We start from the raw sequence: 24,837 nt of genomic DNA, 5'->3' as shown, positions 1-24,837 counted from the left end.
TTCCCTTGAAGTGTTCCTATACAATCTGGACCTTTTTTATTATCTAGTATATTTTTCTTTGTAGTATGTGCAGCTATTCAACAAGTGTGAATTAATTTTGTGTGGACTGCATCTTTAAAGCTTCAGTTGTCTGTTGCCATGTTAAGCATCAGAATATTTCAGAGGCCATATGCTACCAACCCTGCCAAGCACTTGCAGCTTTCTTGTTCTACTGTTGTATTTTTATATTAAGAGGACTTAGACTGAAAATAACCATATGTAATTATGCAGGAGTCTTTGCTATGATTGGCTAGCACAGATTTCCCTCGTTTTATGCTGTATGTGCATTCCTGAAAAATGGCACATAACTCAAATTTGCATAAAGGGAACCCACTTTACAACGTAACAAATAGGGATACGTTCCAGGACCTCGACTGTACTGACCCCCAGGCCCATTACTACCACTTTTACAAGACAATTTTGGTACTCACCAACAGTAGACAGCTTTGGCAAAGCATGGGGGGTGCACGCGGGTACACATGCACCCCCTGAGGTTGGCCATGCACCCCCTGGAAACGCCAGCTGTGATACCGGAAGTGCTAGCAGAAGGGCACTTCCGGTTTGCCGGTCTTGCTGCTGGTGGTTCTGGGCTTGGCGATTGGCCGCTGGGGGACCCTTCCCCACCCTCCATTGGCGATCTGGTGCCCCAGACTTGGGAGGCCATGGCAGACAGTACACAAAAACACAGGGTTAATGTTACCATAATGAGGATGGCCAAAGCAGAAACATGTGTTGCAGACGAGTGAGGACCACAGATCTCACAATGCACAACACAAAGCAGCTGACTGCGGGCTTCCACCACACCGATCACATATGAGTGAATTTACCTCACATATAACAAATTTTTGGTATAAAAAGGGTCATCGCATAAGAGCGAATTCGCACATACGGGACCAGCATAAAGCGAGGGAAATCCATACTCCCAACAGGTCAGGCACAAACATGTCTGCCTCAAATTCCAATACTCCTAGGGCAAAGAGTTTCATAGTACAAGATACAGTTATTAATGAGTCAACAGGCTCCACTCTCCTGATGAGCTAGAGTGAAACATCCTCTTTCTCCTCTTGCTTTTGCATTCTGGCTTTTGTAAAGGCCCTCCTCTGCAAGTTCCTGGCAACAAACATAGCTCCCTCAATGCCTAATCCTTTTCTTAGCCTGTAACCTTGTAACACCAGATATTAGGCAGCTACAAAGCAGCTTCACAGATAGTTTCCATGAAGGAATTATTGTCAAGAGGAAAAGATGGGGCTAAACCTTCTTCCAGGGCAAGGAAGAACAAGTGAGGAGATATTAAGAAAACTGAAGCTGGACGGGGCAACAAGGAGGCTGTAGGCAGAGGTGTAACACGGCCGGGCACCTGGCCAGCTGGGATACCTAGAGTTAGCAGCAACTTCCAGTTGCCACATGCTGCCAGTGCAATTGGGTGGCTGTGGTGGCAGCTGTTTTTTTCTGCCTCCACCCCACAAGTCAGCACCCAGTCACTCCGCCTAGTTACACTACTGTGTGCAGGTCAAAACCTGAGTCAGCTTATGGTGTTAGAATATGGACACATTCTCTTCACAGTGGCCAGTCAAAAGGCAGGGGGTGAGGGGGAGGAAGGCAGGGAGAGAGGAAAATATTTCACCATGTTCTCCAAAAAGGCACAATAATAACCACATCCTAAGCCAAGAAATTCCAGTCTAGACATTTCTTTAACCTAGGGAGCTTGTCTCCCATCACAGGAGAAGGCTGATTAGGAAATCATTCTTTTGCAGGACATTTACGAAGGCTGTGAGAATAATGAATTTTTGGTTCAATGGCCAACTCTTTCCCCTCCAAAAATAAATGCTGGAGTCAATCTAAAAGTGAATCAACTTCAGGCAATTTTTAATAAAATAAAGGATTAGATTAAAAAAAAACAGAGACGATCAGGAGGCTGAACCTCTCCCATAGAGATGCTCTAGGGCTCAGCTGGTAGGATACTCATATGGCAGCCCTGGATTCAAAACCCTATTTGACTGATTCAAAATAGGGATCTGAACCCTAGCTACTGTCACAACCCAAAGTTGTGGTTTTTTCTTGTTTGTGTGTGCTTCGGCATCGCTAAATCATGTTCCCGCCAAATTGAAGGAGTTCCTGCCATTTGTATTTAGATTCGTGCCACATTATTGGCCGGTTCTAAGTGTAGGCATGCGTGGCGGCTAGCTATTGGCTTGCTAGCCGTACAAAAGGCTTGGGTAGTTTCCGCCCAAGTCGGAGAGAGAGAAAGCACATGGAGTTTGGGAAAGGTGTGTGAGGATTTCTAAGCGCTGCTGATCCCTACAAACCCAGCTTTTTCCTTAAGAGAGCAACAGAGGTTTAATCTGTCGAACCCACGGAGCTTCAACAACTCCGGGGGACCTATTTACCGAACCCTCGGAACCTTAACAACTCCAAGGCACACAACCTCTAGCCTCTCCCCGTCGCCGATCACAGTCCAGACGTATCCCTATCCTAAGAACCCAATTGTCGAACCCACGGAGTCTTAACAGCTCCGGGGGACCTGGGAACCGAGTAACCCATGGAGATACAGCTGCTCCGTGAGAACGAATTATTGAACCCACGGAGCCTAAACCATTCCGGGGTCAAGGAACCGAGTCTATTAGAGTCCTCCACCGAGAACTCAAGCGGAGCTGTGCCTGGAAAGCTGACCAGCCTACACCGCGACCACCTTGGGTGTAAGTAAATAATCTTTTCAATCAACCATTACGCCTCCGTGACTGATTCTAGCTCGAGCGTACCATACCGCACCGCGGTTTTCTCCAACCCCGCGTGCCCGGGCTGCTGGCCACAGCCTGTGTGCACAAAGACGGGCCCGGCTCGCCCCCGGCTCGCACATGGCGACCCAGATGGGATCGGGAGAGAACTCGCACATGGCAATCCAGGCGGGATCGGGAGAGGGCCCGCACAGCTACTAGATGTATTTTAGGGAAGGAATCTCTAAACCTATCTTGTTGAACCCATTTCACTTTGTATAAAATACTTTGATTTCATTGCACATGACAAGAATGACTCTTTGGTTTGGTGACTGTGAAAGACCTGGGTTCCAGTTACAACATACAGAAAATTTCAGTGGGAAAGAGACATGCTGAAGAATACCTTTTAGCCTGGTATGCTTTTGGGAGGTAGAAGACTGAAGCTCAAATCCCTTTTCTGATTAAAGGAGAAAGTATTTGAACCCAGTTTCCAGATGAGTAGTTTCTTCCTGGGGGTCCTACCACTAATACAGTTTTGTAAAAGAAATGCAATCCATTAAGTGTGTGTGTGTGTGCGCGCACGCGTGCATGCATGCGTGCACTCACACACACTTAAAACTACAGGTTTCCCTCACTTTATGCAGGTTCTGTAGGTGCAAAAGGTCATCTTATGCAATGACCCTTTTTATACCAAAAATTTGTTATATGCAAGGTAAATTCACTCTTATGCAATTGGTGTGGTGCAAGCCTAGTCAGCTGCTTGTTGCAGTGCATCGTGGGAGTGATGCACACCAAAATATAGTCTCCTGTGTGGATCTGTGCTCCTCGCTCACTGTCTGCAAAACAATTTTCTGTTCACCCTCTCATCACACCAACTAAACATTCACCACCACCGTGGGCTTGCGTGTACTGTCTGCTGTTGGTGATTACCAAAAATGTCTTGTAAAAGTGGTAGAAATGGGTCTGGGGGTCTGTATAGTCGAGGTCTTGGAAAGTATCCCTATTTGTTACATTGTAAAATGGGTTCCCTTTATGCAAATTTGAGTTATGGGCTGTTTTTCAGGAACACACATGCAGCCTAAAGTGAAGGAAACCTGTATTTGCTAGATCTAACCAGACTACACAAATAATTTGCCAAAAAATAAAATGATTTGGCTCTACTTATTGTCATGACCCAAAAGGCATGATTGTGTGTGCGCTTCGGCACCAGAATTATCCCCGCCAAGTTGCAGAACATTGCACGGGAGAGTTTCCTGCAGCACGAGGAAACCCCGGTGCAGGGACGAGTTTCCCGCCTTTTCTGCAGCTTCTTTTGCAGAGTGCATTGCTCAAGTTGCAAGAGGAATGCACGGTGCAAAAGAGTTCCCGCCACCGGTATGCAAATTTGTTCCCCGTGATTGGCTAGTGCTAAATTATTCACACGTGGCGGCTAACGATTGGCTTGTTAGCCGTATAAGAGGCTTGAGCGGTTTCCGCCCAAGCCGAAGAGGACTCCACATCCATCTCGTGGGGACTCTGGGTACACGGCAGGGTAATAGAAACCCTGTGTGAGATCCAGAGGAGCGTGGCGGCCTGATCCACCGCCCACCTCTTCCCGTCTTCGAACGCAACTTTTATAAGACGTATTTACAATTTCTATTTTGGTGGCTCGTTCACCCAGAGCATCCGGAGCTCTGCACCGTGGAGCCTAGCAACCTCCCCGAGACCGTCTGTGTTGTCTGTCTGTAACTGCAACTCAATCAAGTTTTCCAGCCTACACCATTGCCATCTCGGTGTAAGTAAACAATCTTTAAAACTACTGATACGCGTCTGTGCCTAATTCCAGCTCGAAGGCCTTCCCTCTCCGACCCGGCGTGCCCGGGCTGCTGGCCACAGCCCGCGTGCAGCGTGAAAAGGGCTCGGGTCGCTCCCGGCCCGCACACTTATTACCTCAGGACATCTCACCTATTAACATTGTAGTCATAAAGAAATAGGGCTGGAAGGGACTTCCAAAGGTCATCTAGCCTAACCCCCTGCTAAGGTGGGATCAGCCCTGTCCAAGCCATAACATATAACCACAATCTAACTTCTACATAAGAAGACTACCATCAACTCTGACACAACATATACCCAACACCCTAACCTGCCACAGGCAAAGCAGAGAAACAGCCAGTGTCCTACTTCTATAAAATGATCTCAGTATAAGCTCAGGAGGTCATAGGTAGAGGGCCATGCCCCCTGCTACAAAGGAAGGCAAACCCCTCCACAGTCCATACCAATCTGACCATGGGGTAAAACTCTTTCCAGCTGCAAATATGACAATCGGTCTGACCCTGAGCAGAGGGGCAAGACTATGTAACCAGGAACCTCTGGTTTTGCTCTCAGCAGGAGCCTTACCACACCCCAGTTGAAGTCCCCAGCCTTGGCTATTGCCAACACTCAGTGCTTCTGGGAAGGCTTAAATCCACCCCTGACACATATAGAAGGGGGAAAGGGGGAGCAATGAGCAAACGCCATCAAGCCCCTCAAGCTCTTTAGGTAGTTGTACCACATCTTCTTACTGCAAGTTACATAGGATACTGTTGTATCCTATAATAGCAAAGACAACCACCATGGAAGTTAAGTGAGCTCAGTGCAACAAACTCCAAGCTGACTTTTCCCAGGGATTCTGCACTCATCATACCTATCTAATGCTTGTGTTACATTGCAAATTACAAGCAAAACCCACAATGACCACACTTCCATGGGTCTCCTCACATGCACGTTATATTTCTGGCAGGATTAACATGTTAATCATACCACAAGTTCACCGAATTTATGGAGTCATAAAATGGCAAACCAGTCACAAAAATATTACTAAAAAAAATGTGTAGCAACTTTGTGGCTCATTTGTATAGTACCATAAACTGAACATGTAGCCTGTCCCAGCACCCCCATACCGACAATCAGCTGATGCTCAGCATCAGGACTTGGGCAGTCCCAGGTCAGGAACCTGGCTGGGGGATGCCTTGGTCCCAATTCTGACAATCAGCTGACTGTTGCATCAGGTTGTGAGTTTGCCAGCACCCAGAACCCTAAAGAGCTTTGCCCTGGCAGAGAGTTCTCCCTTGCCTGATCCTGAGGGTCAGATAGTAGACAGCCTGGGCAGCTCTACGGCCTTGGATAAAGCCACCACCTGCCCAGTTGGTTGGATCTGGCTAGGGGAAGCTCTGGGTCCCAAACCTGGCTGCCCCCTGCTCTATCCTCAGAAGATGCTGGGCACATAACTGAGAATGGGAAAGCACCCAACACAAGCAGTGAGGAATGGGAAAGCTCCTTCAGCCCCAGCTCCTCTTGCTCATTTAAAGAGCTGCCCAGTGCTAGCAGCTCCTCTGCCCCCAGCTGCATGTGCTTCCTTAGAAGGGCACCCAACATGAGTAGCTGGGGATGAGGGAGCTTCTCCAGCTCCTGCTGTTTCCTTCTAGATGCAGGTGTCCTCTCCTCCCATGCTGGCATCTTACAACTGGGGTTTGAGGACTCTTATGACCCATTCCCAGAACTGCATGATCCTCCATGTCACACGATTTAGGGAACAGGGCATAACATTCCTCAAACTCAATTTATGTAATGATCTGAATGCCTGTCAGCAGCCTATATAACTGGCAGCAGCCTATACAGCAGCCTATGTAAAAGGCCACATAGGATTTCAGTGGCAGAATAGGGAAATGAACCTGCATCTCTTAGCTTGGACTGGCACCAATTGGCTTCCTTTCTTCCCCACTTCTTCCATAATGCTTCTAAACAGCCACAAGGCCATAATTCGAAACACTGTTTGGGTTGCGTTCTTTTTTTCAGATCATAAGAGCTTTCTGCACTCATCTGTATTTTGGGGGGAGTGCACTCTTCTGTTTACAAGCAGAAATTCTAGCAGTAGCTTGTAGTAGATATAACATAATCTTTTTAGTTACCAGTAGGTGTTCTTCTTTATATTTCCAGATATGAATGCATGCCTCATTCTACTAAAAATAGTGTCTTGCATTAAAGCAGGGCTGTTCAACCAGTGGCCTACAGAATGCAATTGGGCCCCAAGCAGTTAAGCTGCAGCCCCTGGACTCCTGGTCCCAGTGCCATTCCTTTTGCCATTCCAGCTACTGCTGCAGCCACGGGAATCTCCAGGTTCCCCCTCTCTCCTCCTGCTTCTGTTTTCTGACTCTGCCCCAGTGGGGGAGAGCCAGGTTGGGTGGCCAAGGGAACCTGGAGACTCTAGTAGCAGCAGCGGTAGACCTAAGGGCTCTGCGTGCCACAAGAGGAGGGGTATGCAGCACAGTGCAGTGGCTGAGGCATCTGCTGCACAGCATGGGGTGGAGCACTGCCCACATGGTGCAGCATGGCATGGTATGTGTGTGACCCTGGCAACTCAAAAGTTGGACATATTATAATAAAATAAGCAATGAAAATGAGTTTGCAATTATAATTACACCTTAACAAAGTAATCCCCATCCCAGTAGAGCAAATAAATACCTTTCTCAATTAGCACATTCAAAGACCCTGGAAGTGTTTGCCTTGATCTCTCACCCTTCTAAGCCAAATGTTGAGCTAGATCAGTAGTTCTCAACCTTCTGAAACTCAAGGCACCCTTCAGAAAATGGAAGTTTTTCGTTTTTTCTCATTTGAACCACAGGAAAATAACAGAGCAATTCTCCTGTTTCAAAGAGCTCAGAAAGCCCATAGCAGGTCAGAATGTTCTGGCCATTATGAACTCCTATTTTTAATCTCCAAGTTTGTCTTGTGAATCATATGTAGGTTTTTGAGCAGTTGGTTGAAAAAAAAAATCACTGAGTTAGATAGAAGACAGTTGTTTATGAAATAAAGGTCCAGATCCAATGTCCAAAGACCACTTTGCCTTTCAGCAGGCCCTGGATGTTATTCCTTATCAGAATACTTTTCTTATTCTGCCACTGCTGCCCCCAACCCCCAAATAGTTTTCTTATTTCCCGCCACCCACACGCCCCAAACACACACTCCCAGAGACACAGGCTATTAAGTATGATATGAATTCTTATTTAGGCTTTATTTATTTATTGGCTGCTAAACACTGCCATCGTCTGGCTCCCCTGGAAAATACAATGTGATGATAAAGCACGGATAAAAATGGCAGATTTACATATTCAGAGCACTGTTGTCACAAATCAGTTATTCAAAACAGGCATTCAGAGTTGCCGATTTTTCTGTTCTTTCTGTGAATCTCATGATATTTGGTGCTTTCCTGAAAGCTCCAGGTCCTAAATGCAAATGGATAAACAAGCCTTTCAGTTTTCTCTGAAATTAAAAAGGTTCTAACCCTCAAGGGTAGGAAGAAAACCTTGAAAATGCAATGTGAGCAAGCCTCAGAGGCATAAAACCAAAAGGCAAATAAAAAGACTGGCAGGTCTGTTCACTTTGAAAAATCTCAGGAGTCTTTGATGCCTAACTCATGATTTCTGAATGCTTGGAACTGGCCGTATTGTGTATAGTCTTAGGTCTTATATTGTATATAGGATTTTTTAACAAAATATTCACTTTCTTAAATTGCAGTAAATTTTAAACATTTGGTGAATATGTTTGTCCTCCTTTAAAAAAAAAAAGATCTTATGTTCCATTCCCAGAATCACATGGCGAACAGGGCATAAAATTCAACCGACCCAATTTGTGCAACAGTCTGAATTTCACACCCAGTGTCACCCAATTGGACAATGGCATTTTTTTGCTTGGCTCTTGAACTGTAAGTGAAGAGTTATCCCATTGCTCAGCGTCTTCCTTCACAGGCATTCTATAAGAATGAAATTCACCCGTGTTCACAGCCTTTACAGATCCTACATGCCAACTTAAACCTGTAACGTGGACTGTGCAAAAATGAATTTCACTCAAGAAGAAAAAAACAAATGCAGAATGAGAAATTCACTGCTTAAGATGCACTGTAGGGTTCCATGCTTATTGTCTGCCCAGGATTTTGATAGCAATGAATAGCCTAGCACAGTGGCACTCAACCTTCTGGGCCTGCATCCTGGATGAGTGGCATAGGGTCAGTCTATAGACCAGATCCCTCTCATGGCCATGGGCCCAATCTGGCATCACACCAATCTGGCCACCTGCTTCTCAGCACCTTGGTCCAGCTTCACACAACCCTGATTCAGCCCTGCATCACTTGCCTACCAGACTGAGCAGTGTGCAGGGCCACTTCATCCAGACCACAGATTCAGAAATTAGGCAGCAGGACAGCAGTAATTAACACTGCTACCACTCCCCCACCATCACATTTCTGGACCTTTCAGGAGTCCTGCAGGCTGGATGATATAGCTCCATGGGCCAGAGCTGGTCTAGCGCAGGGGTAGCCAGCCCAAGACATGCATGCTACAAATGACATGCTCATGCTTTTCTCACCCTTCTAAGTAAAGCGAAGAGGCCTTGGAGCAATAGTAGGAGTGGGACTAGGTCACAGCTCTGAGCAAATTGGGGAGGGGAAAGTTTGTGTGGGAATCTACACTCTCCTCACTCACCTTCTCTGCTGCTCCATGGTGAAGTGAGCCCCACTGGAGGGGTGGGCAGGAACATTCAATGCTGCTGGCTGAGGTAAGACTGGTAAAAGCCTCCTTCTCTCTCTTCACTCTCTGGCACTCAGCTCCCCCCCACCCCCACACCACAGGGCACAGGGGAGCTTTGCCCGAGGCATAACCCTTATTAGTTATGCCCCTGCCATGGGCTGGCCCTGCCCAGCAGTTCCAGACCAGGACCTGCATGCCTGCACCGGCTTTGAGTCCTGGGAGCCCAGAGCAAGACTGGTTCTGTCACTGCCCCTCACCAAGCCAAGTGACCCCAGAAACACAGCAAGACACACCTCATACAGTCCCATGTGCCACAGTGCTGCCCCACACTGAGCCCTCCATCCTGGGTGCCCCCAGTGACACCTGGCCTGGGTTTCCAGCATCACTGCTCCACAGAGTCATGCCACCCCCCCGGAGTCATGCCAGAGTCATGCACATAGGATCTCGTAGGGTGGCACTGCCCCGAAACCAAGCCCTCAGAGACTCTTCATCCCAATGCCCCATGGAATCAGCTCCATGGATACAGGTGCCATCCAGATGGGCTCTGAGGGTGCAACAGGAGGCAAGCCCATTAAGAGAGTTCCCACTGAAAGGGCTGCCCAGCATGGGGTGAAACACTTGCTCTTCTCCAGGAGCTATCGGTTAAGAGCAGCAGCAAAGCCTACCAATTAAGCAAAACCCCAAACTACAACAGTTCAGAATGAAGCCATTTCCTCTCTAGGCTGCAGTTTTCCTGCAAAGCTTGGAGTCAAGGTCAAAACAATTCATTCCCTTCCTCTTGTTCTAAGAAGGACATGCAAGCAGTTTTCTTCCTGCCAGCAACTTTTCCTATGAGGAAAGCGGGTATAGTACATGCTTCTCTCCTTACCAGAATTTGTCCTGATGTGGCAGACAGGGAGAGGTCTTGCCTCTGCCTACACTATGAAGCTTCAAATCCTGTCATTAAAGAAATAGTAAGACTTTGTTTCTTCCCACCCACCCCCAAAAAACCCTATATAGATACCATGCCAATTCAGTAGCATGCCAAGAAGCACCGAAGTGAGACAATCTGCTTACACTACCTCCAAATAATGTAGTTGTCTTTTCATGTGGCACTGAGCACACCCCAGTGAGTTCATGCCATTAGAAGAGCTTGGGAGAGCTCATTGGCAAATGCCAAGCACTTCTATGTTATTTCTGTTTTAGAAGGCAGTACATGTGAAATAAACACAGCATGCACCACTGTGGCACTCCCTGGCATGGTACTGAGGTATTATTCTAGGATCATTCCCTTCCTTCAAGAATCCTGCAGATACCATCCTATTATTTCCTAGGCATAGGTGTAGCAAGGCTTCTCCCCACCTTACAGAGGTTTCATGCCACATTATAAAGTAAAAAACAAACTAGCATTGCTGTCAAGACAGATTATTAATCCAGACCATAATAAACTGTGGATAAAATAATAGAATGGAAGTATATGTAACCCTGTCTAAAAAACACAACATGAAAAGGACTAAAAAATGTCAGTTTAAAAATAAAAAATGTAAAAATACAAAACACCAACAGTGTCAAAACTCAGCCCACCCTCATTTGTTTTTTAGTGAAGAGACATGGAAAGCTGGGGAAGGTTGCAGATTTGCACCCCAAATTTGTGATAAAAATTAATAGTGCCCAAGGTATTATAGATAACACATCAGAGCAATCTATACTTGCTTTATTATAGATGCAGTAACAGATCATGTGTTGCAGCAACACTAACGAGTACTCGCTTGTGACAAGCACATCATAAATGCCAGTTAGAATTACTTACTGTTTCAAAACCCCGGTGGGGGTGATCAGGAAAGCCAGCTGGTTTCCCACCTTTGAATTCATCAAGCAACAGAAAAGGATCCAGATTTCTTAACTGGAATAAAAACAATTTAGGGCACTTAGACACAGATTTTTTTAAATCAATTTCTGCTTTTACTGCCAAACACAAATCATGAAATTGTAAGGAATACTGACTATCATAGATAGCGTTCTGTCCTTCACTCATCTCCCTTCAAAATTCTCGATTAAATTAGATGAATCCTGATAAAAATGAAATTGTAGAAACTCAACTACTCCCATGCAAAGCATAACATTCAAAACACTTTCTTAACATTTATACGCACTAGTTTTAAAACAATTAAAATATATTTACAGAGTGGTAACAAACTAAAAAGAGCCTTGTATTCTCAACCTCACTATCCACTCACACCAAAGCATGAATAAATAGATTGATCTTCTGGGCATAGTGCAAAGTCTATGGATGCTGATTCTGAAGGATTAGGTGAATTCAAGAGCCCCAAAGTCAAGATAACCCCATGTCACAAAGTCCCCTATTAGAATCATAGAAAATGAGGGTTGAAAGGGACCTCAGGAAGTCATCTAGTCCAACCCCCTACACAGGGACGAGCAGGGCACCGAAGCGAAGGGGCACCAACAGGCGCTGCCCAGCCAGGGCAGCGTGTGGGACAGAGCTGTGAGTGGCTCACTTTGGGGGCAGGGGGTGGGGCATGGGGACAGGGGAAGGGTGGCTCCCACCCCTGCGTGCACTCCTGGGCAAGCATAGGGAAGCATGGGCCCCCCCAGATCTGCACATGGGGTGAGGGCAGGCTGCCGCTGTGGGCTTTGCCCCGGGCACCAAACTTCATTGCTACGACACTGCCTCCAAGGATGAAGATTCCACAACTTCTCTGGGTATAAAATCATAGAAAAAAATTGAAAGCCTTAACTCAGGGGCTGGCAACATTTTCAAGCTACAGGTCAGAACAACCCAGTGACAGTCCAGAGCAAGCTGGGGGATTTTGGTAGCAAGCCAGCAGGAAAGGGAGTTTCTCTGTATCCATGCCAGGACCAGGAAGCTGTGCTGCTGCTTTTCTCAATCCCTGGCTCCCCAGGATGATTGCAAAGGCAACTTCTAGAAGGGGAAAGCTGCACTAGGGCTGGGCTTCTGGAAACTATGCCCATGCTGCCACTTCTCCTTAGTTCCCCCTTCCAGCTTCAGCATAGGCATGGCTCAATTTCCCACCAGCTGGCAGCGACACCAGTGCTACAGCCAGGGAGCAGAGAATGAAAAAAGCAGTGGCAATGCAGATGCAGGTTCCAGCTACCCAGCCCCAGCACAGCTGCTCAGCCCCAATACTGGTGCAGAGAGCCAAAGGCTTTCAGCTCCATAGGGCAGATTCGGTGGCCCCACAGGCGGTATGTTGCCAACACCTGCCTCAGCTCACCTTAACTGCTAACACAAAGTTAAAGCAGCAGGGTGAAAGATGGCAAGTAGCCAAACACATTAGAGCTCTATTAGGACCAAGATGAACCAGCATCTTTGAATTGTAGCTAGATGCAAAGTAGGAGCCAGCACAAGCTTTGAAGAGCACAGGTGTAATATGAACTCTGTGTGAGACTGCACTAAGCAAGTAGACAACTTGATTCTTCAACAGCAGTTTTCTCAAGTTCCTAGGGGTAGCCTCAGTAGTGTTGACTGTACTAAACCAGTCTCAGGGAGTCTGACGCTGTTGGCAGACATTAATATGATCACGCGATTAGGATCTGAGGAATTTTATTGCCAATCCCTCAAAAATTGTATGTCCTGCCATGTCAGATCCTAATCGTGTGACTGCATCAGCTTCAGCATGGAGGTTTGGATGTCCCTGAGCACAGATCCAGTGGGGAACATCTTTTTGGCTTGTTTGCCATTTTATCCCACTATAAATTCCCTGAACATGTGGCATGATAAATGTCTGCCTATGACATATATATCTGGTATGCTCCTCATCTGAAAGCCACAATCTCCAAACCAAAGCAGAAATACTGTATATTTTTAATCCAACTGCCACTCATTCATTTAAGACCAGTGTAACAGGGAGCCAGAGGCTTCTGTTACTAAAAAGGGGGGGACACACCTGCTGTAAAGGCAGATAGGCAGCTGAGAGAGAGGCCGCATGCAGCAGACCTAAGCAGCAACGGGGAAGACTGGGCTATTCATTAGACCTAAAGGCAAACATCTGTGTGAGCTAGCAAGTCATCTGACTCAAATAGGGCAGTAGCTTGGGAAGATAAGTTGGGTGCCTTGGGGAAAAAGAGGCACCTTGCAGGGAGCAGAGTTCTCTGGGGAAAGCAGCTGCACAAGAACCCCTTGCAGGTGCTGAAGTGCTCCAGAGTGTGGAGAGCAGTTCAGCACCCACTAAGTCACTTCAGCACTAACTGCTCTAAGTTCATTTACCCAGCATGGGAGGAAGTTTTCATTAAAGCCATAACCTGCCTTTTTTTCCTCTAATGTTTGTTTACCCAGAGTGGGTTTGGTTTAGTTAAAGTAACAGCTTGCCTTTATGTTCTAGTTCAGTGTTTCTCAACCCGTGGGTTGCAAGAATATAGGAAAGTGTCATATTGAATGAAATAGTTTGAATGTTTGTAAAGGTTGCCCATTAGCCAGTTTCAGGAAGAAGATAGGATTTATCTCCTTATCTAGTTCATTGTTTTTGGGACTATGTGTAAAATGTCCTGACTTCGGTTAAAGTCTTAATTTAAATTTTATCTTTAGAAGTCTTTTACAAAGACAGCAAATATCCTGAATTCCAAGACATCAAAGCCTAGGGCCTTTTAACCAAATTGGTAAGAAAAGGGTATTTACAGTGATATGGAAGTCTCCCCAAGAATAATTTAAAATGCTCAACAAAGGTAATTTCAAAAGAATCTGTTGAGTAAGATCCGAGCCCAAATTTGGGAGTAGTGACAAGTTGAGTAGGAGGAGCCCACTGACGGCAGCTCACTCAATAAAAACTGTAACCTACTGTCCCAATTTGGAGGTGACTTCACTTGCAGAACAACGAAGGAAGAATCGCAAGTGTAGCCCGGAACAGACTGATCACCTGACCCAACCTCTCCATGAACACGAATCTCTTAGTTCATGCTGAAGCTGCAGAGCGCCCGAAAGGGACTGAAGGAAGGGGACTTAGTCCTATCACTGCTGAGCCCAGCTCATTTAATCGTATTGCTGAGGCCAGTCTATTGAATTGTATTGCTGAGACGAGCCCATTGAACTGTACTACTGAGGCCAACCCATTAAATCGTACTACTGAGGAATGAAACCATATTTTGGTATTTGGCTTCTCGGAATTCTAGGATTGTAAGTATATTATGAAAATAACAGTATTGATTCAAATTTAACTTTTAGTTGTAATTGTAGTTGTTTTTGTAACACTAATTCTTATAGCATTGTTTGGGAAGGAAGTGCATTCGGAGCATTGTTTCTGATATATGTAATTATTGTGTTCTTAATGTTTGTGGTGTTTCTTAAAGCTAAGCAGTGTTATATACGTAGCAAAGAATTTTAAAATAAAATTGTGTTGTATGAATTAAGTGTGTAATCATTATGAAATCGTGCAATCAGCTAACTACTCCCCCAGCCAGTGCATCAAAACGAATCAGTAAATTGTGTGGGATTTTCTCTATTCCATAACCCACTAGAGACAGAAAGGTCTCAAACAAACTTTAAAAATGGATTGTCCTTTAAAGGAGAAAAATGTGGGAAACTGGCTTTTCCCTTGCAGGCTGGTAGTTCCAGTCTGCAAGGGGATGCTTGGCCCTTGTCCCCCACACACCCATCCTGCCCCACATGCTTGGGGGGCTAGGGCCTGGGAATGTGGGACAGCAGGACAGAAGTGAGGGGCACTGGGTCAAGACTGACCACTGAAGTTTACAAATGGGTCCTTCTACAAAAAGGGTTGAGAACCACTGTTTGAGTTTATACCAGCAGACCAGGTGTAGCTAAAAGCAGTGAAGAGGCCACAGGGGTGCCCAAGGGGCACATGGAGATTTAAGCTCTACCAGAGCCTGGGCTCAGGACACAGGCACATGGAAACCAAGATTGTCAAAAGCTTGAAATAGGAGATGGCCCAGGGCTTTGAGGGCTAGGGTGAGAGCCCAAGGAGGATGACTGGGGCCAAGATCTCAAAGTGGGTGTCTGGGGCCAGAGGCCCAGAATGGGAGGCAGGGCTGGTGCCCAAGAGCCAAAGTCCAGCACAGTGGACCTTGGCTAAAGGGAGGCCCATCCAGAGAAACAGGAGCCAAAGCCGAAAAGGATGAAGCCCCCAACCAGAGGCGGATTAATTCAGGGACCTGCTGGGCACTGGTCCAGGGGCCTTCTGCAAATGAGAGCCCTGAGAATGAGAAGCAGGCAGCATGGCGTGCATATGCACAGCCAGCCACAGGCATGCAGGTGGCCAGGAGCCTGGCAGAAAGCAGCTGTGTAGCCCAGCAGAGAGCAAGTCCATGCACAGTGCAGGTAAGTCTGTGGAGGGGAAGAAAAGGCATGTGGAGGGGGGCAAATCGAAGCCCCCACATTACGGGAGGGGGCAGGGGTTAAGGCTGAGGCTGGGGGCATGGTGCTGCCCAGCCCTAGCCATAACAGTGCATGCCTGGGGCAGGGAGCAGGACGGAGGCATGGGCAGCTCGTCCATGGGGCTGGGAGTAGAAGGAGGGGCAGCTCCCTGTTGCTGTGCACACCCCCAGGTAGGGGGAGGCATGTGGGGGGGGGGCATGTGCCCCCCAGAATTGTGCACGGGGTGGAGGCAGTCTGCACACTGTTTGCTCAGATCGCTCTGCCCTGCCCTGCTGCCCAGACAGGGTGCAGGGCCCCAGGGCAAAGGCAGCAGTGCAAAAAGACCCAAGCTAAATACTAGTCTAAGCAGTTGAGCAAATTATTTTAAAAGCTCCATGTCTGAAGCTAGGCTTCTAAGTGAATGGGGTGCTTAGCACACTTGAAAAATCTTCAGGCCACTTATCTAGATACCCAAAGTCTTTAAAGCCTAAATTTAGGCTATGTGTTTTTAAAAAATGCAGATGTACAGTTTTAAAAAAGGGGACAGCCTCCAAAAGGCTATCCACAAACAGACAGAATCAAAGAAGAATCAAACTGGCCAGGAGGCATGCTCCATTGTCCTTGTAGCTCAGTACAATGCAAATACAGTCAGGCTGGTAAAACCACAACTATAATCTGTCTTTTAATAAACCAACTAAAATAGTTGGAAAAAATCTTCTTTGCAAGCTTTCAGGTACAAACACCATTGTTCAGGCAGAGGAAGAGTCTGCAGGTGTTTTGTGCTCTTCCTGGATGGCTTATCCCAGAAGCTAAAATGCAATATGCCAGTCAGTGAAAATGCAAATTGTGGCAGACAATGGGTGAGAAACAGGTAGGGATGGAGGGAGGCTCATGTTGACCTATAGCTGGAGTCTTTGGGTAGAGGCAATATCTTTTATTAGATCAACTAAATAGTAGCAAAAAAGTTGTTATTTGCAAGCTTTTGGACACATGTCCTTCCTCAGAAAAAAAAAAAAAAGAAAGAAAAAATGGTGAGAGATATGAAAGATGGTCAGAATTCCTCAGGTATGAAAAAAGCCAGTCTTTAGAAACCTGTTTTGCAGAAATGCAAATTTAGGAGGGATGCAGGGAAAAAAAGCAGGTTCTTTACCTGTAGGTATCAAGGTATCAGATGTCAACCAAGGTGGGGGGGAAGCATAAAATAAATATTAAAATTAGTCTTGGTTGTTGAAATTGGCTTTTTGAAATGTACCTGTAGCTAGTAAAGTGTAGAGAGGTACCTGGGGTATCAGATGTTAGGCAAGTTATAATGTGCCATAAATCCAAGCCTCAAAGGGAATTTACAAAACTCCTTTTGAAAACAAGCTTATGAACTTCACTTCACCAACTTACTTACAAAAAATAGACAGTTGGGCTGAAAAATATTAAAACATTTAAGTAGTCTGGGTACTTAACCAATTGTCAGATAACTGATGTCCTCAGTGTGTTCAAAGCAAAGAAGAAATTCCCACTGATGAGACTGCAGGAGGCTTCAAATAATAAAACCCAACATTTGTTGCCTCTTTTGTCCCAAGGTACCTAAGGCTAGGAACAGAAATTACACATAAACTGGCTTAAGTGACCAGAAACTTAGCACAGAAGCTCAGTTTCAAAATGGCTGAAATTGGTTTGAGATAAACCTGGTTGAATGTAATAAATATCAGACTTAACTGATTTGGGTCCAATTGGTTTATGAAACTTCTGTACCAGACCTTTTCCTGGTTCAAGTTAAACCATAGTCCCCTGGCATCCCAGCATGCTTTGCAGCCCTGGGCTGGGGTGTGCTGTCTGCTCTGGAGAGCAGGGCTGGCCCTGCTCCTCTGCTCCCTAGCAGGAGCAGTGAGGGCTGGCTGAAGAGGGAGGTGGGGAGGGGAACCCATATGGGGATGCAGGAGAAGGTGGGGATGCCCCCCCAGGCAAACCCTGGCTGGGATCTAAACACCCCTTTCCCAGCTCAAATTTACTGCTGGTTGCGACTGTGGACTACAACTCCCAGAGGCACCTGGAAGCAGCAAGAGGAAGTGATGAGCAACCCTGCAGAGTCCTGCTACTGTAATTCTGGACTGCAAATCCCAGAGACCTTGGGGCAGCAGAAAGAAGAAGTGAACACACAGTGCTCTAGTGCTATCCCCGGCTTCTGGCCTGAGCTACTGCAGTCATTTGGCTGCATTACCTGAATCAAATGTAAATGTCTGTCCAGTTGTTTTTCAATTTAATCTCTGCAGTTTAGATTAACCTGCAAAGACTGAATCAATTAGCTTTGGACTTTTTGACTGGCTGTACTTAGTCTAAAACACTGTAGCCATATAGTCTTTAATAGGCCCTGCCCTGGGCAGAGGGAGAAGAGCTGGGAGCCTGGCCCAGAGACCACCCAGCCCTGGGCAGCCAGGAAGGCTCACACCTTCCCCTTCAGCCTCAGCCTTGCTGGGCAGGTTTAGGAAGCTGCCCCTTGGCCCCTTGGCTGTGGGGGTGGGGGGTGGCACTTTAATTAGAGTGACTCTGAGAATTGCTCAAATTAAAGTGCCACAGTCTCTCATGTGTCAGGGTCCCCATGCTTAAAAATGGTGGTGGCAGCACTTAAACTAAAGCTCATTCAAAAAACTTTACTTCAAGCACCCCTGCCACCATTTTGAAATACCAGGACACTAATAGATGGCAAAATTAAGTAGTTAATTTTGACATTATGTGTTGTACTTTATTTATTAATGTACCATGTAAACATTTAATGGATCTATTGATGCTTTTTAATACATTCATGTTTATAATGGGGCATAGGGGGCCTCCAATTTTCTGTTTTCCCAGAGCCCCAATAAATCTTAATCTACCTCTGCCCTTAACAAAGGTTTGGAGGCCCAATTAGGACAAAACTTGCACTGAGGCAAGCCACCCTGCTGCAGTGATATAACTGGTAACATCTATAAGGCCTGGGCATGGCTATAGGGGTAGAAGAAAGCGTGAACACAGAACTTAAGGCACCTCCTATCCTGGGACACTGATAGGGTTGAGGTGCCACGATAGATCAGACCCAGGCAGCCTGGCAGTAGACTGAACTCTCTCTGGGCCTCAGGGCAGCTTCCCAGCCTTTCTTTTTCAGTTCTGGGCACCGCACTTCAGGAGGGATGTAGACAGCATTGAAAGGGTCCAAAGAAGGGCCACTCGCATGATCAGAGGACAACAGGGCAGGCCCTACAAGGAAAGGCTACGGGACCTGAACCTGTTCAGCCTCCACCAGGGAAGGCTGAGAGGGGATCTGATGGCTGTCTATAAACTTACCAAGAGGGACCAGCAGGGAACGGGAGAGACCCTGTTCCCCTGAGCACTACCAGGAGTAACTAGGAGTAACAGCCATAAGTTGACTAAGAGTAGGTTCAGGCTAGACATCAGGGAGCACTACTTCACAGTCAGGGCAGCTAGGATCTGGGACCAACTTCCAAGGGAAGTGGTGCTCGCTCCTACCCTGGGGGTCTTCAAAAGGAGGCTAGATAATCACCTTGCCGGGGTCGTTTGACCCCAGCATTCTTTCCTGCCCATGGCAGGGGGTCAGACTTAATGACCTGCTCACGTCCCTTCCACCCCTACCAACTATGAAACTATGAAACTTTTCTAAACACCATCAAGGTGTGACAGGCAAGCAGGAAGTCAAGGCACCCGAAGACAGCAGAGGAGGCAGGAGTAATGTGTCCACTGGAGGGTGCTACAGCTCCACTGGATGCGAGTCCTGTTGCAGCTAGTTATCACTAATTTCTGCCAACATGTCATCCACTTGTTACACTGATTGACTAAATTTGGAATTAAAAAGTAATAGAAGCTGGTATGGACATTCTCAGTTCCTCCTGATGTTTTCACAGCATCATCTCCATCTTATCTGGCTGAGCATCCCTTTCTGTCCTTTTTTGGGGGGCCTTAGATTCACCTAGACAACTGAAATGTCAACAGACTCCACAGAGTCAAATTATTAAAGATTTGGAGCTAAGCCCCGATCTCACAAAATATTCTCAGTGAAGTTCATTATTATATCCTTCTGAAGCCATGCTTCTATGACTGAGTCCTATGGGGATTCCCAACTATCACAGATTGACTTATCCAGACTCAAATTCCAGCCCTCCCAGTTCATTTCCTCCAGGGAATAAATACAGTTTAAAAATAAAGTTCTTTCCTTCCAGGGTGCAAACACAATCCCAGGATAGCCTGATGTCTTTTCACATGACATTTTGACTGCTAACATCAGTCATCCTCAGCTCTCTGGTTTCTTCTTCCTGCCCCGTATATAAAGTATTTGGACCCAGTTGTCCTGCAAGCTTATGAGACCCTTATCCCTCCTGGTCTTTCAATTCCATCAACTAATATAAGATAAGGAAGGGCTTGGGGGTTGGACTTTCACTGGATTTAACCTTTGCTCCAACCTCCATAGGTTCCTCAAGGTCCAAAGAGACTGTATTCCTTAGTGCAGGCATGACAAAGATATAGCCCCCAACCGGATCTTGTCCAGGGACCCCATCATCTGGCCCCCAGTTCTGCCCCTGAGGCTGTGTTGACCCATACACCCCTGGACAGGCCTCACACACAGGGCCTGGGACAAATGCTGCATGTGGTACCCACACTGACCAGTCCAGAATCCACACTACACATGGCCGCTGCCCCGGGACCCTCACCGACAGATGCCAGACCTATGCCACACAGTGTCCGCCCCACCCAGTCTGGGACCTGCCCACTCCAGACCAAAGTGGCTGGAGTGGATACTGCATAAGGTGCAGTCCCCAAACAGCCTAGGGGAAGGGAGAAAGTGGGGGGAATTGTGGGACTCCCCATACGGAGTGTCGTGTATCGTGGGTCTCAACGTGTCCAAACTAGTGTCATCTGGCATGGGTCCCAGTGTGAGAGCCACACATGCTAGATCCAGCATAGGGAGACCAGGCTGTCTGTGGGCACAATACATCCCATGAAGCCCATACCACTCATCCAGCCTGCGGGGCCAAGACGAGTTCAACACCCCTTACCTGGTGCATGAATTATCACGAATGAAATTATCATGCATGAATTATGGGGCATGAGCCACATCACACCCTAACCCAGGTCTGGGCACTTACCACTTGTTCCTGATGCTATTCTTTCCAGTCCATTTTGTGGCTTAGGTTAAAGGGTAGATGCAAAACCAGGAAAGGCTCACAATTCAATGCAACATCCCATCTCCTCAGGGGGAGAGGCAGTTAGTGCAATGCCTACCTCACGAGTGCCAATGCTTCTTCGAACACGTGCCCCGACCCCTTCCATCTGTTCCTTGCTCATGACAGTTTTGACAACCTGCCTCACAGCAGCCATCCCTCTTTTTCCGAGCAGATGTGGTTTCCAGGACTTCCAAAAAAACCCCCAAACAAAACAAGCTGTCAAGGAAAGAGATCCTGTTTTTAAAATGCTGCCAGCATATCTTGGAAAGCAGAGAGAGCACCCCACCCCCCACCCCCCACACACACACACACACACACGAGCTGACAGATCAAAACACCCCATTGCAAAGGGAGATGGGAAAGCAGCAAGAGACCAAAACCAGAGCACAAGTTCATATCAGGGTCTTGGCTTTTCTTTGCTTCTTCCAGCCCAAGCAACCCGCAGCTGGACATGATCTGAGGCCCACAAATGCCCCCGCCACCCCCAAGACATAGTACCTGGCTCTTACCCACTCTCTAGCTGCCCAGGGCGAGAGTGTGGCCAAGCCCAGCCTGCCTCTCCCTGCCTCCCCCGCCTTCCCCCGGGAGGACCAGCTCAGCATGACGCAGCACAATCTCATCCCAGCGCAGCAAGCAGCTGCAACACAAGGCAATGCAGGGAGGAACACGGGGCCTTTCAGCTGCAAATCTCACAGGGAAAGAAAGGAGCGGGGCGAGGCGAGGGTTGCCCGGGCAGGGCTGCAGCCTGCCAGCGTTTGCACACACCCCCAGCCAGAGCCCGGAGGGCAGGGCATGTGCTCTCTCATGCACACACTGGCACACGTACACTCTCCCTCATACACACATCCCCTCTCTTGTACACATGACTCTTCCACACATCCATCCCCCTGTTCTCTTACAGACCCTGTCCCCAGCACATGTTGCACACACTCTCTTGCACACACATACACACCCACCTCTTGCACATTTGCAGCTCACCCCCTTTCTCTCACACGCCTCCTGCACCCATGCACCCCCTCTCTTATACACACATTTACACACCCCCTCACACCCCCCTTACATGAATTCCTTTTCTCTCACACACCTCCTATATCTGTGCAACCCTTCTCTTACACACTCATTTACACACACACATTTATCACATGCGCACACACCCTTATATCACCCCTTTTCTCTCACGTCGCCTTCACCCATGTACCCCCTCTCTTATGCACACATTTACACACACCCCTCACACGCATATACCCCTTACATGCACCTTGTTTCTCTCACATGCCTCCTACACCCACCCATACAACCCCTCTCTTACATGCTCATTTACACACACACACCCTTCACACACACACAACTGACGCCCAGGAAAAAGCCAACCTATTAAATAGGTACTTTGCGTCAGTCTTTCATCAGTCCCATGGGACGCCCATGCCCGCTACAGGGCCGGGAAGTCCGGGTGAGGGTGATCCCCTGCCCTCCCTTAATGCTGACTTTGTGAAGGAACATCTTGAGAAGCTGGATACCTTCAAGTCAGCTGGCCCTGACAATCTTCACCCCAGGGTACTCAAGGAGCTGGCGAGCATCATAGCCCAGCCTCTAGCACGGATCTTTGAAAACTCTTGGCGCTCTGGTGTAGTGCCCGAAGACTGGAAGAAGGCCAATGTGGTGCCTATCTTCAAGAAAGGGAGGAAAGTGGATCCAGCTAACTATAGGCCCATCAGCCTGACTTCTATCCCGGGGAAGATCTTAGAAAAGTTTATTAAAGAGGCCATCCTTAATGGACTGGCCGACGCCAACATCTTAAGGGATAGCCAGCACGGGTTTGTTGCGGGTAGGTCTTGCTTGACCAATCTCATTTCCTTCTACGACCAGGTGACCTATCACCTGGACAAGGGAGAAGAGATTGATGTCATATATCTTGACTTCAAAAAAGCCTTCGATCTGGTGTCCCATGATCGCCTCTGGGAGAAACTGGCCAATTGTCCCCTTGGGTCCTCCACGATCCGCTGGCTGGAAAATTGGCTCCGGGGTCGGACCCAGAGGGTAGTAATCGATGGAAGTCACTCATCGTGGTGTCCTGTGACCAGTGGGGTCCCCCAAGGCTCTGTCCTTGGACCCATACTGTTCAACATCTTCATTAATGATGTGGACACTGGAGTCAGAAGCGATCAGAACTGGCCAAGTTCGCCGATGACACCAAACTTTGGGGCAAAGCATCCACACCAGAAGACAGGCAGGTTATCCAGGCTGACCTGGACAGGCTCAGCAAGTGGGCGGACGAGAATCTGATGGTGTTCAACGCCGATAAATGCAAGGTTCTCCACCTTGGGAAAAAAAACCCGCAGCATCCTTATAGGCTCGGCAGTGCTATGTTGGCTAGCACTATGGAAGAAAGAGACTTGGGGGTCATCATTGACCACAAGATGAACATGAGCCTGCAATGCGATGCGGCGGCTAGTAAAGCGACCAAAACGCTGGCTTGCATCCATAGATGCTTCTCAAGCAAATCCCGGGACGTCATTCTCCCCCTGTACTCGGCCTTAGTGAGGCCGCAGCTGGAGTACTGCTTCCAGTTTTGGGCTCCACAATTCAAAAAGGATGTGGAGAAGCTTGAGAGAGTCCAGAGAAGAGCCACGCGCATGATCAGAGGTCAGGGAAGCAGACCCTACGATGACAGGCTGAGAGCCCTGGGGCTCTTTAGCCTGAAAAAGTGCAGGCTCAGGGGTGATCTGATGGCCACCTACAAGTTTATCAGGGGTGACCACCAGCATCTGGGGGAACGTTTGTTCACCAGAGCGCCCCTAGGGATAACGAGGTCGAATGGTCACAAACTACTTCAAGATCGTTTCAGGCTGGACATAAGGAAGAACTTCTTCACTGTCCGAGTCCCCAAGGTCTGGAACAGCCTGCCACCAGAGGTGGTTCAAGCGCCTTCATTGAACACCTTCAAGATGAAACTGGATGCTTATCTTGCTGGGATCCTATGACCCCAGCTGACTTCCTGCCCTTTGGGCAGGGGGCTGGACTCGATGATCTTCCGAGGTCCCTTCCAGCCCTAATGTCTATGATGATGTCTATGAAATTACATGCACTTCTTTCCTCACACACCTCCAACACCCATTCACCCCTTCTCTTACACACGTATTTACATAACCCCCTCGCATGCACACACACTCTTACATGTACTCCTTTTTTCTCACATGCCTTCTACACCTGTGCACACCCTCTTATACACACATTTACACACACCCCACACACTCCCATACATGCACACCTTTTCTCTCATACACCTCCTATGCATGTGCACCCCCTCTCTTATGCATTTACGCACCCACCCCACATATACACACACCTTTACATGCACCCTTTTCTCGCACATACCTCCTACACAGATGCACCCCCTCTTAAACACACATTTATACACACCTCTCACATGCACACACACCCTTACATGCATCCCTTTTCTCTCACATGCCTCCTACGCATGTGCACCCCCTCTTACACACACATTTACACACCCACACCTTATACATGCACACAACTTCTTTTATACACACCCCTTTTCTCTTACACAACCTCTCTTCTACACACATGGATCCCCATTATACACACGCATGCTTTTACACACATACCTTTTAAATGCACACACCCCCTCTTGCACCCACACAACTTCTCTCTTTTAGTCACACCCTCTCTTATACATACAAACACATCTTCTTTTACACATACACTTATCCTCTTACACCCACACAACCTCTCTTATACAGCCCACTTTCTTACACCTACACACACACCCTCTCACATGTACACACATCTTCTTACAGCCACACAACCTCTCTTATACGCTCCCCTCTGTCTTACACATACACACAAATTCTCTCTCACACACACATACACACATCCACTTGCACATAAACACTCCCCTCCTCTTACCCACTTCCTACCTGTGACCAATAACATAATTTGCTCTGGAAAACCTGCTTTGGAGCTGCCCATGTTAGTGGGTGTCCTTGGGAGGCCCTCAT

General features: G+C 47.5%; 1 protein-coding gene across 4 annotated transcripts in view; it reads right to left on the bottom strand.

Moving 5' to 3' along the window:
* LOC102367790 (pirin) overlaps positions 1-21,430 on the bottom strand; it is a 145,119-nt gene extending 123,689 nt beyond the window's left edge. Inside the window, exons 1-3 of one of the 4 annotated variants that reach the window (XM_025210855.1) lie at positions 21,328-21,430; positions 20,877-21,034; positions 11,082-11,174 (exon numbers count right to left, since the gene is read on the bottom strand). In XM_025210855.1, coding sequence (XP_025066640.1) covers positions 11,082-11,174; positions 20,877-20,972 — 189 coding nt within the window. In that variant the 5' untranslated portion in view covers positions 20,973-21,034; positions 21,328-21,430. Of the gene's footprint in view, positions 1-11,081; positions 11,175-20,876; positions 21,035-21,192; positions 21,293-21,316 lie in introns of those variants that run through there. The other 3 variants (XM_025210856.1, XM_006029397.3, XM_025210854.1) reach the window with 3 other exon arrangements.
* Between the last annotated feature and the right edge of the window lie 3,407 nt (positions 21,431-24,837).

This window comes from Alligator sinensis, unplaced genomic scaffold (genome assembly GCF_000455745.1).
Source record: "Alligator sinensis unplaced genomic scaffold, ASM45574v1 scaffold1192_1, whole genome shotgun sequence".
Classification (NCBI taxonomy): Eukaryota; Metazoa; Chordata; order Crocodylia; family Alligatoridae; genus Alligator; species Alligator sinensis.
This window is presented reverse-complemented; position numbering and strand designations above follow the sequence as displayed.